A 15,846-nucleotide genomic window follows, 5' to 3' on the forward strand; every position below is an offset into this window, starting at 1 on the left:
CAGCTCCCCAAAGGGAAAAGTAGGCAGTCTCTGGGCCTGCTGAGGGCCTCGCCGCTGTCCTTCCCCTCTGGAAGCCCTGGAGTCCCTCTGCCCCTGCTCAGACACAGCTGGGCACACTCTGAGATGAAACCTGGACACACACCAGAGGCTCCAGCTCAGGACAACCCCAAGGATGCCGCCCAAAGTACAAGCCAGGGGCACTATCCTTCAACTGGCAGAGGGACCCACCACAGGAAAGGCTCTCAGCTAGGACCAAGATACTTGCAGGGATGGTCGCATATGCCTGTTTGTCCCCCCTCTCAATGACCTGCATGGATGTCCCCATGAGTCCATCTCTGTTCCCCCCCACAGCTCCCTGTAAGGACTGTCCCCATGCACCCATCTGTGCCTGTCCCCCCCCATGATCACCTGCAGAGACTGTCCCCATGCACCCATCTGTGCCTGTTCCCCCACCCCCGTCACCTGCAGGTTATGTCCCCATGCGCCCGACTGTCCCACCCCTTCACCTCCTTGTGTGTCCCACTGTCCCCAGCCCCGCAACATGCCATTCTGGAACACTACTAACCAGCACAAGTAGTCCCTGTAAAGCATATATAGACAAGGGCAAGAGTCCCTGAGGACAGACAGGCTCACGCAGCAGTGCCCTCTTCACTGGCACCTAGCGGCACCGAGCAATGGTGCCAGGGTACAGCCACGCACCTCCTTGAGAATAGACCACTGTACCACACTTGTCCTCCCTAATCAACACCACCCCGTTTGCCCCAGTCTTCCAGTGCCCACATCTCCAACAGGAACTGACTGGCACTCATGTTTCCCAGCAGCCTGGGCCCTGCCCAAGTCCAGCAGGCCCCTCTGCCCAACTGCAGCACACAGTGACCAGATCCCACCTTCCTCCTGGTTGTCACTGCCTCCCTGTGAAAGATGGTGCAGGGAAAACTCAGCTCCCAGGAGGCCTGACACCTTTCTAGACTCTCAACAAGACCTATCCATTGGGTCTGACTGATGCTGTGGGCCTCGAGTCCAGGAATCCTCTGGGCACAACAGCCCAATGTCTCTCACAAGCTCATGAAGCCCACCCTGTACTGCCCTGTGCAGAGGGGCCAAGTGCAGATGCTCTGAGCAGGAGACACACTCGGAGCCCATCCTGAATTCTAGGGAAGGTAGAGGAGGCCAAGCAGCCCTGGAGAGCAGTGTCCGGTGCCTCTGGAGACCGAGCAGACAGTGGTTGGGTACTGATGCCACTGCACACATAGGCAGGTGTGGTCTGGGAAGCACCGAGCCCCTTCAGGCTCCCAGTTCCTGCAAAGAATGGCAGCAGGCCAGATTGGATATCAGGAGACCCGGGAGAGCTACATGGTGCAGACAGGGATCACATGGGCTTGTGTTTGTTCTAGAGAATTTCCAGAATTACAACTAGCCACTGAATCACTAAGTATCATCTGAAAAAAAGGTAGTTTAACATGAAGGTGAGATATTGCAACAAAAAGGGAAGGAATATATTAACTTGCTCTTCAATGCAGGAAACACGCTGTCTCCTCCTTATTTCTTCTTCCTCCTTTCCTGAACACACCTCGGACAGAACCTATCACAAGAGAGCAGGACTCAGACACCTGCATCCGGCCCAAGCAAGGGACCAGCCCATCTCCCCACGGCCCAGGAGGGGGGGTGTCACAGAGTTGGGAACACTGCTATGGCAGATACGCCTCAGTAGCTCATCTCCCAGGCCCTAATGTTCTTATCCAAGTGGACATTATCAGAGTCAAGGGTGTGCTCTGGTAGCCACATGATAACAGTGTTGGCAGGAATCATCTCACATGCTCCCCTGCGACAACAGCATCAAAGCCTTTAGGAGTGGGACCACGATAAAGCAGGTAGTGACATGGGCCAGGTGACAAGACCAATGGGAGGAGTGCTTGCCTTGCACACTGCTGACCTGGGTTCTATCCCCAGCACCCTATACAGTTCTCCAACACTGCCAGGATAAATCCCTGAGCACAGTCTCAATCCCAAGTTGTGGCCAAAAGAAAAAGAAATTAAACATAAAAGCAGGTGTCAGCTGACAGACCCAGTGTCCCAACATGTGCTGGTGGACAGAGGCAGTTTAGCCAGGAATAAGGGTCATACCCTTAGTGTCCCTGCATTCACAAGCTCCAGAGTAAGCCCTAAACACCACCAGTGTGACCCAAAAAACAAAAAGTGAAAAAGGCCACCTTAGGGTTCTCAAATAGTCCCTGTCTAGGTCCAACTGACCACAGCCAGTCTGCTGCTGCAGGCCAGCCTGGGCTGCTCAATCTGACTCTGTACCTCAGGGCAGCCCCAACCCTGTCAGACTACAGACGAGACAAACAGCCTCCCCAAGGATCCCATGGGTCCCTGAGCAGAATGGTCTGGCCACCACGGGAGCCTGCCAGACTCCCACACTGACCATTTTCCTTTGGGCTTCGTGGTCAGGTCCACACAGGCGAAGTGAAACCATTCAATTGGGCACTGCAAAACAAAAGACAGTCAGCACTGGGCCCAGGTTCTTCTCCAGGGTCCCTAGAGCTGAGTCCTCCCACCTGAGTGTCCCAGATCTAGGTCCTCTCAAGTGTCCCAGACCCAGATCCTCCCACTTAAAAGTGTCCCCAGACCCAGATCCTCCCACCCGAATGTCCCAAGAGCCGGGCCTGTCCTGACACTCACGTCCGGGTTATCGCAGCCAATCATCTCCCCGTAGGACACCTGGTGGCACAGGCAGTAGGTGGGTTCGTTGGGGTCCACGGGCATGTCCAGCACGTCCGAGGGGTGCACAGAGAGGAGCGTGTCAGAGAACTCAGACCTGTGGGGAAGAGGGCAGAGTGGAGGACAGGCTCGGACACTGGGGCCACTCCTGGCTCCCCAACTTGACCCAGATAGTTCTTCACCAGCTACATTCATAAAGCTCCACCACCCCAAAGCCCCTGGCTGTATAGCTCTGGAACACTGACTTCTCAGCCCCATGCCATCCCGTCTCCACGATGTTTACTGCCTCCTCACCTGGGAGAACAGCTGGAATCACCAGGGACATCGGTGCTCACCTGGGTCCCAAGTCCCTCTAGCCCAAGGTGGGGTGACAGGGGCTTCCTATGGTTTCTACCCAAGGTACTACTTCTACTACAGCCAAGAGAGCTCAGTGCCAGCCCCTGGCATATGGCATCTGCCACCAGGCAGTGTCAGGAACCCATTCCACACCAGAACTCCAACACACTGCTCAGGAATTCAGGGAACCCAGCAAGGGCAGCTGTGCCCACACCCTGGTCGGGGAGACAATCATTCCCCGGTATCACAATACAAGGTGGGCAAGGCCAGGGCAACAGGTACCGCACCTCCTCACACACAAGCATGTACTCAAAGACATGTCACATCTCTCACACATGCATACACTCACTCATACACATATTGATCCACCATATACACTCACATACATTCATTCACACACATGCACTCACACAGACTGCATCCCTCAAACATGTACTCTCACACGCAAACTCATATAGCATACTGACATATATACTTATATGCATATATACTTACATATAAGGCACTCCTCACATATGAACACACACACACACTTGCACTTGCACACATAAAGTCATACACTGAAACAGATGTGCTCATATGCACACAAAATCACACACATGTGCTCACTTTCTCATACAATGCATTCACACATACACTCACACTGTAATCCTGCACTCAGATACACATATGCACTCATATTCCCATGCATTATCACACACGCATACTCATAAACAAAGCAGACTGAACACGCCTGGCACAGCTCAGTACAGCCCCTCACGTGCATACACACTCGCACACACAGTCCAGCAGTTCACAGAAACAGGGTCAGGATGGTGGGTTTTGCGCCACTCTGAGCCCAGGCACCTGTGCCCAAACCTGAGTCCTGCCCTGCCCTGAGCTAGACCCCGGAACAGTGCCAACACCAAATGAGCCTCGACAGAGCCAGCAACACAACATTCCCAGTCCCTCCTCCACAGTAAGGGGGAAAGGAAGCAGTACCCAAAGGCCAGGTACTCAGCTCTCACTTAGCAAGGGGAGTGCTGGAATGAGGCAGAAACAGGTCTCAGGAAAGGAAATGCCTCCTCAGCTCAGAAATCAGGTGATGCAGCCTCAAGTCAGACTGACCAACACAGAGCAGGGAAGGTGGGAAGGGAAGAAATGCTCAGCAGGGTGGAAGTCAGGCTTTGCACGAAGGAGGCTTGAGTTTGAGCCCCGGGACCATGGAGGCCCACACACACAGCCAGATGTGGACCAAAAACAAAACCCACACAAACTCCAGGGCCAGAGACCCTGCAAGACACTGTAGTGCATTTTCAGCTGAAGTCTGGGCTTGATCCTAGCTGCCACCACACTCGGTCTACAGAGCACCACCGGGAGCAGCCCACAATCCAAGTGCCCGCAGCAGTCAGTATGGAGCAGGGCTGCAGCACACCCATGCCACAGATAGATGCCAGGTCTCCAGACCCACAGGGCCAGGAAAGGGCTTCAGCAAGGGCTCCAGGCCTTCCCACTCTGCCCCACTCTAGCCCCAGCTGCAGCAAAGATGAAAGGAGGAAGGAGGAGGAGGAGGAGTAAGAGAAGGAATGAAGAAAGGAGGAAGGAGGAAAAGATGGAAGGGGAAAGAGGGAAGAAGGAGGGGCCAGAGAGATAGCATAGTGGCGTTTGCCTTGCAAGTAGCCGTCCCAGGACCAAAGGTGGTTGGTTCAAATCCCGGCATCCCATATGGTCCCCCGTGCCTGCCAGGAGCTATTCCTGAGCAGATAGCCAAAAACCAAAAACCAAAAACAAAAAACAAAAAAAACAAAAAAAAAAAAAAAGAGGGAAGAAGGAGGAAGGAGAAAGGAAATGAAAGGAGGAGGAAGAAGAGGGAAGAAACAGGGTAATGGAAGAAGGTGGAAGATAGTGGAAGGAAGAAGGAGAAAGGGGAAGGAAAAGGAAAGAAGGAAAAGGAAAGAAGGAAGGAGGGAAAAGGGGAAGGAGAAGAATAAAATGGAAGGGAAAGAGGAAAGAGGAAAGAGGAGGAGGAAGAAGAAAAAGGAGGAGGGAGGAGGAAAGAAAAGAAGTGACTACTGTCCAGGCCTGTCAGTGACCACAATCACACATGGACACTCCTCAGAGTCAAATGTCTTCAAGTGACCACTGAACACACAGGACACTCACAGCCGAGTGACCGCTGAACACACAAGGCACTCAGAGCTGATGACAAACTCCATGAGTGAAAACCATTACAGAATCTCACCCAACACCAATTGGTTCAGTAACTCCTCAGATAATGTGAGATCACAATTTTCTAGAGGTGAAAAGAACAAATAAGTGTTCTCTTACTGAACGTACTTTTTTTTTTTTTGGTTTTGGGGTCACACCCAGCGCGCAGGGGTTACTCCTGGCAGGCTCGGGGGATCTATATGGGGTGCCGGGATACAAACCACCAACTTTCTGCATGAGAGGCAAACGCCTTACCTCCATGCTATCTTTCCGGGCACCACTTTTTTTTAAATAAAGTTTTTTCGTTGACGCTCAGGGGTTACTCTTGGCTATAGGCTAGAAATTGCTCCTGGCTTGGGGGGACCATATGGGATGCAGGGGGATCGAACCAACGGTCCATCCTAGGCTAGCACTTGCAAAGTAGAGATGCCTTTACCTCTAGCGCCACCACTCCAGCCCCTAAATAAAGTATTTTATAAAATGGTTACCTGGGAGAAAAAAAATGGTTACCTGGAAAAACAAATCCCAAATGACTTAAATACAAAAACACATACTTCTTTTTAAGCTACAAATCAAAGAAAAAAGTGTGACCGGAGCAACAGTACAGCAGGGAGGGTGTTGGCCATGAACATGGCTGACCCAGCTTTGATCCCCAGAATCCCATATGGTCCCCTAAGCCCCACCAGGAGTGATCCCTGAGCACAAAGCAAAGAGCAAGACCTGAGTACTGCCAGGTGTGATCCAAATAACAAACCCAAAAAACATAAAGTAATATGAATGGGATAAAAAATAAAATAAAACATCAAACTTTGAGATGCAGGTTAACCAGTCACAAGAAAAAAACTTTACAGGGGCCGGTGAGACAGCACAGCAATAGGGCATTTGCCTTAGACGCAGGACGGTGTTTCGAATCCTCACATCCCATATGGTCCCCCAAGCCTGCCAGGAGCAATTTATGAGCGTAGAGCCAGGAGGAACCCGAGCGCCACCAGGTGTGACCCAAAAACCAAAGAAAAAAAGAAAAACTTTACAGCTTTATAAGCTTCTGTTAGAAAAACAGAAATGGAGATCATGGATCTAAATAATCTACCTGCATCTTAAAGGCCATTTACACTAAAAGAATAAACTCAAGTAGAAGAAAATGAAAAACAAAACAAAACAAAACAAGAATAGAGTTAAGGGCTGGAGCAATAGCAGAGCAGTAGGGTGTTTGTCTTGCACACGGCTGACCCAGGACAGAACCTAGGTTTAATCCCAAATGGTCTCCCAAGCCTGCAAGGAGTGATTTCTGAGCGCAGAGCCAGAAATAACTCCTGAGCGCCGCCAGGTGAGACCCCAAACCAAAAAGTATAAAATAAAATAAAATTAAATTAAAATAAAATAATAAAATAAAATAAAATAAAATGACAGAAGAAAAGTAGAAAATAGATAAAACCATAAAAATCAAGGGACCCAGAGGTAGACACAATGTGAGTTTCAATTCCTGACATCTGGACCCTGGGGATAGGCTGTCCCATACTCAAAGACAAACAGGACATGGTACAGGACATGGACTGGCATGTCTTGGCCCCACAGCACTGAGCACACTCTGAGCTCAGTGGCTGCAACTTCTTCACAAAATCTGTCCAGAACGAGCCCGAAGGGAATGTTTGGGACACCCCAAGGGATGCATCCCAGGGAGAGATAGAGGGAGCCAGCAAGACAGGATACACAACCAAGGCACACACCAAGTGACTTTACACGCAGGACTGAGCCCAAACTTCTGCTTCTCCACAGCTGACTCCCCTGACCTCAAAGTGCAAGCTTGCACCCACAGAAAGCCTGGCTGGATTCCCTTGCGTCTAGAATGACTCTCGGGTGCAATGGGGTCTGCCATGGGGTCGGGGGAGCAGATGGGTCTTGGAGTGAAGCAGCTCACATTCAGCAGTGCATACACAGAATACTTGGAATCACACAGCGTAGCAACAAAGGGGACAGAAACACTGATGTGAGAATAGACCATGGCTAGCCACCAAGGAACTGCCTAGATGACACGTACTGGCTGGCTAAGGGCTGGGACAGTCCCTGGGATCCCTTCCCACTCAGTACCCGGAAGGCACAAGGCCCTCCCCCACCTACTGCAGGTGTCCACTGCTTCCCGGCCTCCAAGACCCAGACGCGGACTCAGGGAAAACAAGACAAGCATCTCTTACCCTCCTTTGTGTTTCTTCTTCTTCGGGGTGTCTTCTTCCGAGGTCCTACGGCCACGGCCCCGAGATCCTCTTTTTTCTTTCTGACCACGACCTTCTAGAAGACAGAGAGCACCCAGTTACCTGTACGGGACCCACAGGGCTCAGGGCCACAGGAGACATGTCAGAGTCATGGAACCCATGAGCAAAGCCCTCAGGGCTGGGACCCCTGACACGGTGACAGCACAAATGTCTTCAAACCCGATGGGGATCAGCAACATACAGGAGGAAAACCCAGACTTGCTTTTTAAGCCTCGTGTCCCTGGACTCTCAAAGTCACTGCCTTCCATCTTGTCCTTGAGATCGGCTTCAAAGCGGGCCAGGTCGGCATCCAGCCTCCGGATGTGCTTATCCACCTGCATGAAGATGGCAGACCTGACCTCGGGAAGAGCAGACGGGCAGTGACCCCGCAGCCACAAGCCACTGCACCTCGTCTCCCACACATGGCAGTCAGGGGCCGACAGCAAGCAGGCAATGAGGGAATGCAGGTGAGCCTGGGGCTCTGAGTCTGAACCATCCATCCTTACCGAGCCTGAGAAGGCAGCTGTGGGGTCAGAGCCAAGCACAGCAAGGACGGTGCTAACTGGCATGTGGCAGACCAGGCTCAAACCCTGGCATCACATATGAAACAGGGCCCATCAGGAGTGATTTAGAGGGCAGAGCCAAGAGTAAAACAATCCTGAGCACTTCCAGGTGTGGGCCAAAGCCCAAAAACAAAATGGGGGGTGAGCTGACATTGAAACACTGACTGCACCATGCCCAGGTAGGGCAGCAACGGTATCAACTTGCTCAGGGCCAGCAGCTGGTACATGGGAGCACCATGGCCTGTGAACACCAGGATCACAGAGGCACCATGCCTTCTGTGAGCACCATGCCCTGTGAGCACCAAAACCACAGGAGTACCACATTGTGTGAGTACCACGTCCTCTGTGAACACCAGGAACACCATGCTCTCTATGAGCACTAGGACCATGCCCTCTGTGAACACCAGGAATATGTGGGAGCACTATGTTAGCACCCAGGAATATGTGGGAGCACTATATGTTAGCACCAAAACCACAGGAGCACCATGCCTGTGAGCACCATGACCACGAGAGCGCCATGCCCTGTGAACACCAGGACAGGAATACTACACCCTTGTGCCCAGTGAGGATCACTGCTGTCCTACATGATGCTATGTCTGCCCTTCAGTGAACTATCTGGCTGGCTGGACATTACCGCCTGAAGCAGGTGAGTTCTTCCGGGGTACTTTTCACAATGCTTCATTCAGGTTTCTAAGTAATAATTATTTCCTTGGTCCAAAGAGAGATAAAGGGGACCGGAACAATAGCACGGCAGGGAGGGCATCTGCCTTGCATGCAGTCAACCCAAATTTGATCCCTGGCATCCCATATGGTCCCCCGAGCCTGCCAGGAATGATTTCTCAGCAGACCAGAAGTAATCTCTGAGCACTGCCAGGTATGGCAACCCACCCCCCCAAAATAAAATAAAGTAAAAACAAAGGAGTTTGCCTGCATATGGCTCATGCCAGACTCCAACCATAGCAACACAGTCCTCCCAAACTGTGGGAGCAACTAAGCAGGACAGGAGTAGCCCCCAAACATTAGCTCCTCCCCCTCATACATACCACACACAATTACTGTTTTCTTCAGGTATCGGGAAGTGTGGGCAAGGGTAGCCTACAGGAACCTACCTGTACCTACAGCTACCCCTGTGCTGCTGGCTCAGGAGCCAGTAGACAGATCAAACTCCAGGTAACCCATGATCAGGGAGGGGCTTTGAGGGGCTGGAGCTCTGTTGTTTTTTGTTGTTATTATTGTTTTGGTTTTTGGGCCACACCTGGTGACGCTTCAGGGTTGCTCCTGGTTATGCGCTCAGAAATAGCTCCTGGCTTGGGGGACCTTATGGCACGCCGGGGGATAGAATCTTGGTCCATCCTAGGTTAGCACTTGCAAGTCAAATGCCCTACCGCTTGTGCCACCGCTCTGGCCCCTACTGTTTTAATATACATTAACGAGTCTTATAGTTGGTGTGGGGATGGTAAGGCCTTTCTCAGCTCAGCCGGCTCCTGAAGCCCCTATGGCCTGATAGGTCTGAAGGTTGCAAACGGCAGAGACATGAAAGCAGTCACATGAAGTTCCACGAGTCAGCCAGCTTTATTTCATAGTCCTAACTACCATGTACATTTCCTCACATGACTTCTATGCTAAGCCTTTTCCTAGAAGCTACTTCTCTGTTCCTTCTCTGGCTCTCTCTGCCTCTGTCTCCCTTTCAGTTGCTTCTCAGGCTTCCTTACTGACTGACTCCCTTTACTACCTGCCCATTCCAGGTGTGGGTGGTTCTGATCATTCAGGTAGGATAAGTAAGTTGGGGGAGGGGGATTCCCACAGAGCAGGAATCCTGGACTCAACTAGGACTGCACAGTCCCAAGTACTACCAAGGATGACCCAACAACAAAACACACAAGCAATGGAGCTGGAACAAGGTCTCAATGGAGCCCACAGGCCAGCTGGGTGCCCACCATGCTCACCATCTCGTAGGTCTGCATGGCCAGCTGCACCTTGTCGTCACTGTACTCCCTGCACTTGCTGTAGGCACTCTGGATCTTCTGCAGGTGCTCCACACGCTGCTCAGCGGACAAAGCCTTCACCGTGGAGATGTACTCTGCGGCCAGCAGGTCGATCTCCGCCTTCTTATCTGAGGCAAAGGAGGAAGGCTCGTCCCTGAGGTGCTCCAGTGAAGTCCTCAAGGCACCCCGCTAAAATGTAAGGGCAGGGCCAGGCAGCTGCACTCTCAGGTGCTCTCAGGCAGGCCTTCCCATGACAGGTAACACTTGGTCAGGTAGCCTTGGTCACACCTCAGAACTGGGTTCACATGAGACAGTACCCAGCACATGCCCATCCACAGAGGGGGGCATCCAAGCCACAACTGCCCCAGGACACTGTCTCAGGCAAGGCAACTCAAAGATCCCAGAGGGCCTGCACAAGGCAGACAGAGCGGCAGCATCCAGAAGCCCTGAGGGGGACTAAGACCACCTGACAGCCACACCCCAGGGTCAGGGGCAGATCTGGGTTTACTGAATGACCACAAAAAGACCCATAGGCGCAGTCACACAGGCAGAAAAAACACTTCAGAGATTATGCCCACTGGAGAAAGTGACCTTTCCACGTCTTTTTGGGAACCAGAGGGAAGATTCTTTGAAAATATCTGGTGGTAGGGGACAAACAAAGGTGGAGGGAAGGGGACAGTGAGGAAAGGATTGGCATAGAGATGCTTATATGTCTGAAACCCAATCACGAATAACTTTGTAATTTCATGGTGGCTAAAGCAAATCTGAGAAATGTTTTAAGTGGGGCTGGAGAGATAGAATGGAAGTAGGACATTTGCCTTGCATGCGAGAGGGTGGTTTAAATCTCAGCATCCCATATGGTCCCCCGAGCCTGCCAGGAGCAATTTCTGAGCATAGAGCCAGGAGTAACCCCTGAGCGCTGCCAGGTATGACCCAAAAACAAAACAAAACAAAACAAAATGTGTTAAGTGGAGGGGTTGAGTGACAGTAGGGCGTTTGCCTTGCTTGTGGCCTACCTGGGACAGACCCGGAATCAATCCCCGGCATCCCATATGGTCCCCCAAGCCTACCAGGAGCGATTTCTGAGCACTGAGCCAGGAGTAACTCCCGAGTGCCATCAGGTGTGGCCCAAAAACATTGTTTTAAGTGGGGTCAGAGCAATAGCACAGCAGATAGGGCGTATGCCTTAAACATGAGTGACCCAGGTTCAATGCTGCAGCCTGTTGTGGTCCAAAAAAACAAACAAACAAACAAAAAGAAATAAGGGGCCAGAACGATAGTACAGCCTGAGGGCATTTGCCTTGCACAAGGTCGGCAAGCTAAGAACAGACCAGGGTTCGATCCCCCAGCATCCCATATTTCTGAGTGTAGAGCCAGGAGTAACCCCTGAGAGCCAGTGGTATGGCCCAAAAACAAAAACAAAAAAAGGTTTGGGGCCAGAGCAGTGGCACAAGCGGTAGGGCTAACCTAGGATTGACTGGGGTTTGATCCCCAGGTATCCCATATGGTTCCCCCAAGCCAGGAGTGATTTCTGAGCACAAAGCCAGGAGTAACCCCTGAGCATCACTGGGTGTGGCCCATAAAGAAAAGAAAAAAAAAGTTTCAAGTGTTTCAAGGAGCTAACAAGCAGATAAGGAGCTAACCTTATACATGGTTGACCAAGTACAATATGGTCCCCTAAGCACTGCCAGGAGTGAACCCAGAATAACAAGTGTGGGAAGAAAAGAAAGGAGAGAGAGGAAGGTAGGAAGGCAGTGAAGAAGGGAAGTAAATAAAAAGGGGGGAGAGAAGGAGGAAGAAAGGACAGAGGAAAAACAGGAAGGTGGAAGGAGGGACAAAGGGATTAAAAGAAGGTGGGAGGGAGGAAGGTGGAGGAAAGAGAGGAAAGAGATATCTCGAGGCAGAAAGTAGGTGCTGAAGGCCACACTCCAGAAGGAGAGGTAAGGACAGAGCCCAGAACAGGGCCCCTGATGCGATCCACTGAGGATGAGTGGAGGGAACTGGGAAGACATCCAGGGATGCCTGTGCCCACATGGTGCCAGCTGCATCCCCAGCACTGACACCAAACCCAAGGCCCAGCCCAGGCCAGGAGCAGCTGGAGAAGGAAGTCAGATCTTTTTTTTTTTTTTTTGGGGGGGGTGTCACACCAGCAGCGCTCAGGGGTTACTCCTGTACTCCTGGCTCCACGCTCAGAAATCACTCCTGGCAGGCTTGGGGGACCATATGGGATACCGGGATTCGAACCAGTGACCTTCTGCATGAAAGGCAAAAGCCTTACCTCCATGCTATCTCACCGGTCCCAGTAAGTCAGATCTTTTCACGAAAGAGAAGTAAAGAAATGACAGAAGCCAAACAGAGATAGCACAGGGGTACGGCACACAGCCAACCGAGGACAAATGGTGGATGATTCAAATCCCAGCACCCCATATGGTCCCCTGAGCTAGCAGGAGCAATTTCTGAGTGCAAAGCCAGGAGTAACCCAAGTGCGCAGGGTGTGACCCAAAAAACGGAAAAGATAACAAAAACAGGGCCGAGCTATAGCACAGTGGAAAAGCACTAATCTTGCACATGCCGACTGGTTTTCATCCCTGATGTCCCATCCCATAAAGTCCCCTGAGCCCACCAAGAGTGATTCCTGAATGCAGAGCCAGGAAATAGGCCCTATGCACAGCCAGGTGTGGCTCCAGAACAAAAATAAAACAAAAGTAACAAAAACAGGAACCAGAGAGCTATTAGAGCATTTGCCTTACACAGGCCAATCCAGGTTGGATCCCTGGCACCACATAGTCCCCCAGTCCTTCCAAGGTGATCCCTGAGCACAGAATAAGCCTTTAGTACAGCTGGGTGTGGCCTAAAAGTAATCATGACAATAACAATGTCAAAAACATATTGGATAATATCCAAGTGGGAAAACTCTAACTATCTATAGACTGGAGAGAGTTTAGCGGGTGGAATCCAGGCCTGCATACTGAAGGCCCTGGAGCCAGCCCTGCATCTCAGCTCAGCACCTTGAAGGAATGAGGCAGCCCTGAGCACTGCCCAGCATGGCCCTGAACAACCTACATGCCTTTATTCACTTGAGAATGCAAGCTTCTCCAGAAAGGAAAAGGTGTGAGTCTTTGGACTGCCAGGAGGGTGATAGCACAGTGTGTGACTGAAACTGAGATGTTGCAGCCCGCTACACCCCAGGTCCCCGAAGCACACCTTCAGTCCGCTGGTCCAGCTCCCGCATCAACTGGAAGTTCCTCTGCAGCTCACAGGGAAGGTTCTCAATGCCTGCAAGAAGGAGAACATCACTCAGGAGGGAGACCCACCAGGGCCAGAGGGAAGGTGGCCCAGGAGACCTAGCACCAAACACCCAGTGCAGATTACTGGAACCACACCCCAGGGTGGAGCTGATGCAGCATGCAGGGCCCTGAACAAGGCTGGGACACAGGATGCCCCCCGGGCTTCACCTGAATTCAAGTTACAGTGAGACAAGGCCAGTCGAGGCCCACATACTTACCTGCACCTGGCACCCCAACCAGTGGCCCCCCTGCCCTCACACACACAGCCACCGACCACCAGATCTCACCTGTTCCCAGCCCAGCTACCATACCCTGGAATCTCTTGGCACCCAAAATGAAAGCAGGCCCCACCCACCCAGCAGGGCAAGGCTGTCTGCTCGCTCCTGGCACAACAGGTGCCAAGCCTGCCCCGGGGTGCCCGTGACTGTCAACCAGCCGCACGTGCCTTGACGTCTGATGGCAGCACCCGGACCCCTGACTGTCTTAGGCAGTCAGGAGAGCAGACCAGCGACACCACAATCGGAGAGACCACCACAGCCAAAATGAGCTCAACCGAATCCATCTCAACCCTGTGCCATCATCACCCTACACCTGCAACGTTCCCAGCCGTTCAGGCCGTCCCTCCGAGCTCCCCACCGCCCCGAAGGCCTTCATAACCCGTACTGGTGCCAGAAAACTCCTACAGTCCTATGCCCCAGCGTCGCCTCCCCTACAGCCATTCAGGAACGGAGGAGCCGCCTTCACAGGTGTCAGAACAGAAACCCAAGAGTCCCCAGCCCAACCACAAGGATTAGCAAATTCGTGCAGGGCCGGGCCACCAAGAGGAGGGACGGGGTGGTTTACACCAAGTCAAAAGCCATTTAAGGCACGGGAAGGGAAGAAAAGGGACGGGACGGGAAAGGCGAGGGACTAGGGTACTGAGGGTGCAGAGAACGCAGGGGAAGGCCGAGCAGTAGGAACAGGCGTACAGAAGGGTGGAGCCAGGGACCCGGTCGTACGAGCAGGGGCGGGCCTGGCAGAAGGGCGGGGCGGGGCCTGGTAGCAAAGAGGCGCGGCTCGGGAGAAAGCCTAGGGCGGGGGGAAGAACAGGCCCGGGGAAGGGGCGTGGCCTCACTGCGACGAGGGGCGTGGCCTGGGAGACGCAGCCAAGGTCGAGGAAAGACAGGTCCCGGCCCGGGGCGGAGCAAGGCGACAGGGCGGGGAAAGGGGAAGATGCAGTGGGGCGGGAATACTGACGGGGGAGGACAGGTTGGTCGGGGCGTGGCCTCGCGCTCCTGGGCGTGGCCAACCGCGGAGGCCCCGCCCCTCCGTGACGCACCTGCAATTGGCGCGGCGGGACCGCCAAGCCCCCCGCCCGCCGCGCCGTCGCACCGACCCCCGCCCCTCCCCCACGGCCCTGGCGCGGAGTCCGCGCGACTCCCCTCCCGCCGCCGCCGCCGCCGCCTCGATCCCCGGGGTCCGCGCGCGGGGCCGGGCTCGAGGCGGCGGCGCCGAGGCGGAGGCGGAGGCGGTCGCGGGCTGCTTACTGTCCAGGTAGTGCTCCAAGTACATGGCGGTCGCCATCTTCGCCACGGCCGCGTTCTGGGTCTGAGCGCGCGGGCGGTGCCGCCGGGCGGAGGGCGGGGCTTACCGCACCATTCAGGAGCCGCGCGAGCTGATTGGCTCGGTCCGGGGGCGTGTCCGCTAGAGACCCGCCCCCGGCTTCCGGCCGTCGGTGGCGGCGCGGCGCGGCGCGGCGTGGCGTGGCGCGGCGTGGCGTGGCGTGGCGCGGTGCGGGCGCGGGTGCGGGTCGGGGTCGTGACATCGGCGACGGACGCGCGGCCGGAGTCGAGCTGCCCGCGTCCCGGGCTTCGCTCTCCCGCTGCCCACGACGGCAGTGGTACCGCGCGTCCTGGCGGAAGCTGAGCGGCGGCCCGGCTCTTCCCGCGCCTCCTCGAAGCGCGCCACCGCGGAGGGTGGCGAGGTGCCCCGGGGGGCGCTGGGGCGGCTTTTGTGCCCGGCTTGGTGACGTCACCGGGCTGTGTCGCCGCCCGACCTTCCTGGCTCTAGTGACCAGACCTCAAGCCCTTGGGGACCCGGGACCCAGCCCCAGAGCTCGCCCCGCAGTCGGTCGTCCTGGACGTGGCCCTGGAGCTGTGGCTTCACGGCTGCTATAGTGTTTAAATAGGCCCCCGGGCCTGAAGAGGCAGCCAGAGCTTAGAAATGGAAATGGGCCAGAGTGTTAGACTGTGGAGAGGCGCTTACCACAGAGCCCACTTAGGAAACCTGGCTTCAGTCCCCAGCACCCCATAATGTTCCCAGAGCGCATCTGGGTGTGATCCCTGAATATGGCCGGCTGTGGCCCCAAACTTTTAAAATAAATATTAAAAAAAAAAGAAAAAAGAAGCAGACTCATTGATTTTGCTAACCTTGGGTTGGATCACAACACCTAAACGAAAAATAAAACGGAAGTTGATGACTTCCCCGTGTCATGCAAGAAGGAATGTTGGGTTTGCACTTGAGGGCTTTTTTCCTTCCT

At 53.8% G+C, this 15,846-nt stretch overlaps 1 protein-coding gene across 1 annotated transcript; it reads right to left on the reverse strand.

Moving 5' to 3' along the window:
- Window positions 1-1,015: 1,015 nt before the first annotated feature.
- Window positions 1,016-14,905, reverse strand: ING5 (inhibitor of growth family member 5). Its single transcript, XM_049773508.1, has 8 exons — window positions 14,855-14,905; window positions 13,246-13,317; window positions 10,003-10,169; window positions 7,717-7,828; window positions 7,437-7,530; window positions 2,683-2,818; window positions 2,426-2,487; window positions 1,016-1,582 (listed from the first exon to the last, which is right to left on the reverse strand). The coding sequence occupies exons 1-8, from the start codon at window positions 14,889-14,891 to the stop codon at window positions 1,540-1,542; spliced, it is 723 nt and encodes a 240-aa protein (XP_049629465.1). The 5' UTR covers window positions 14,892-14,905; the 3' UTR covers window positions 1,016-1,539.
- Between the last annotated feature and the right edge of the window lie 941 nt (window positions 14,906-15,846).

The sequence above is a fragment of the Suncus etruscus genome, chromosome 5, assembly GCF_024139225.1.
Source record: "Suncus etruscus isolate mSunEtr1 chromosome 5, mSunEtr1.pri.cur, whole genome shotgun sequence".
NCBI lineage: Eukaryota > Metazoa > Chordata > Mammalia > Eulipotyphla > Soricidae > Suncus > Suncus etruscus.

Excerpts from the sequence above, each read along its gene's own strand:
- ING5 (XM_049773508.1), bottom strand. The coding sequence starts at position 14,891 with ATGGCGACCGCCATGTACTTGGAGCACTACCTGGACA. Across the intron at positions 7,829-10,002 it reads CCATGCAGACCTACGAGATG|GTGGATAAGCACATCCGGAG; the intron begins GTGAGCATGGTG and ends ATCTTCATGCAG. Across the intron at positions 1,583-2,425 it reads ACGAAGCCCAAAGGAAAATG|GTTCTGTCCGAGGTGTGTTC; the intron begins GTCAGTGTGGGA and ends CTCTTGTGATAG.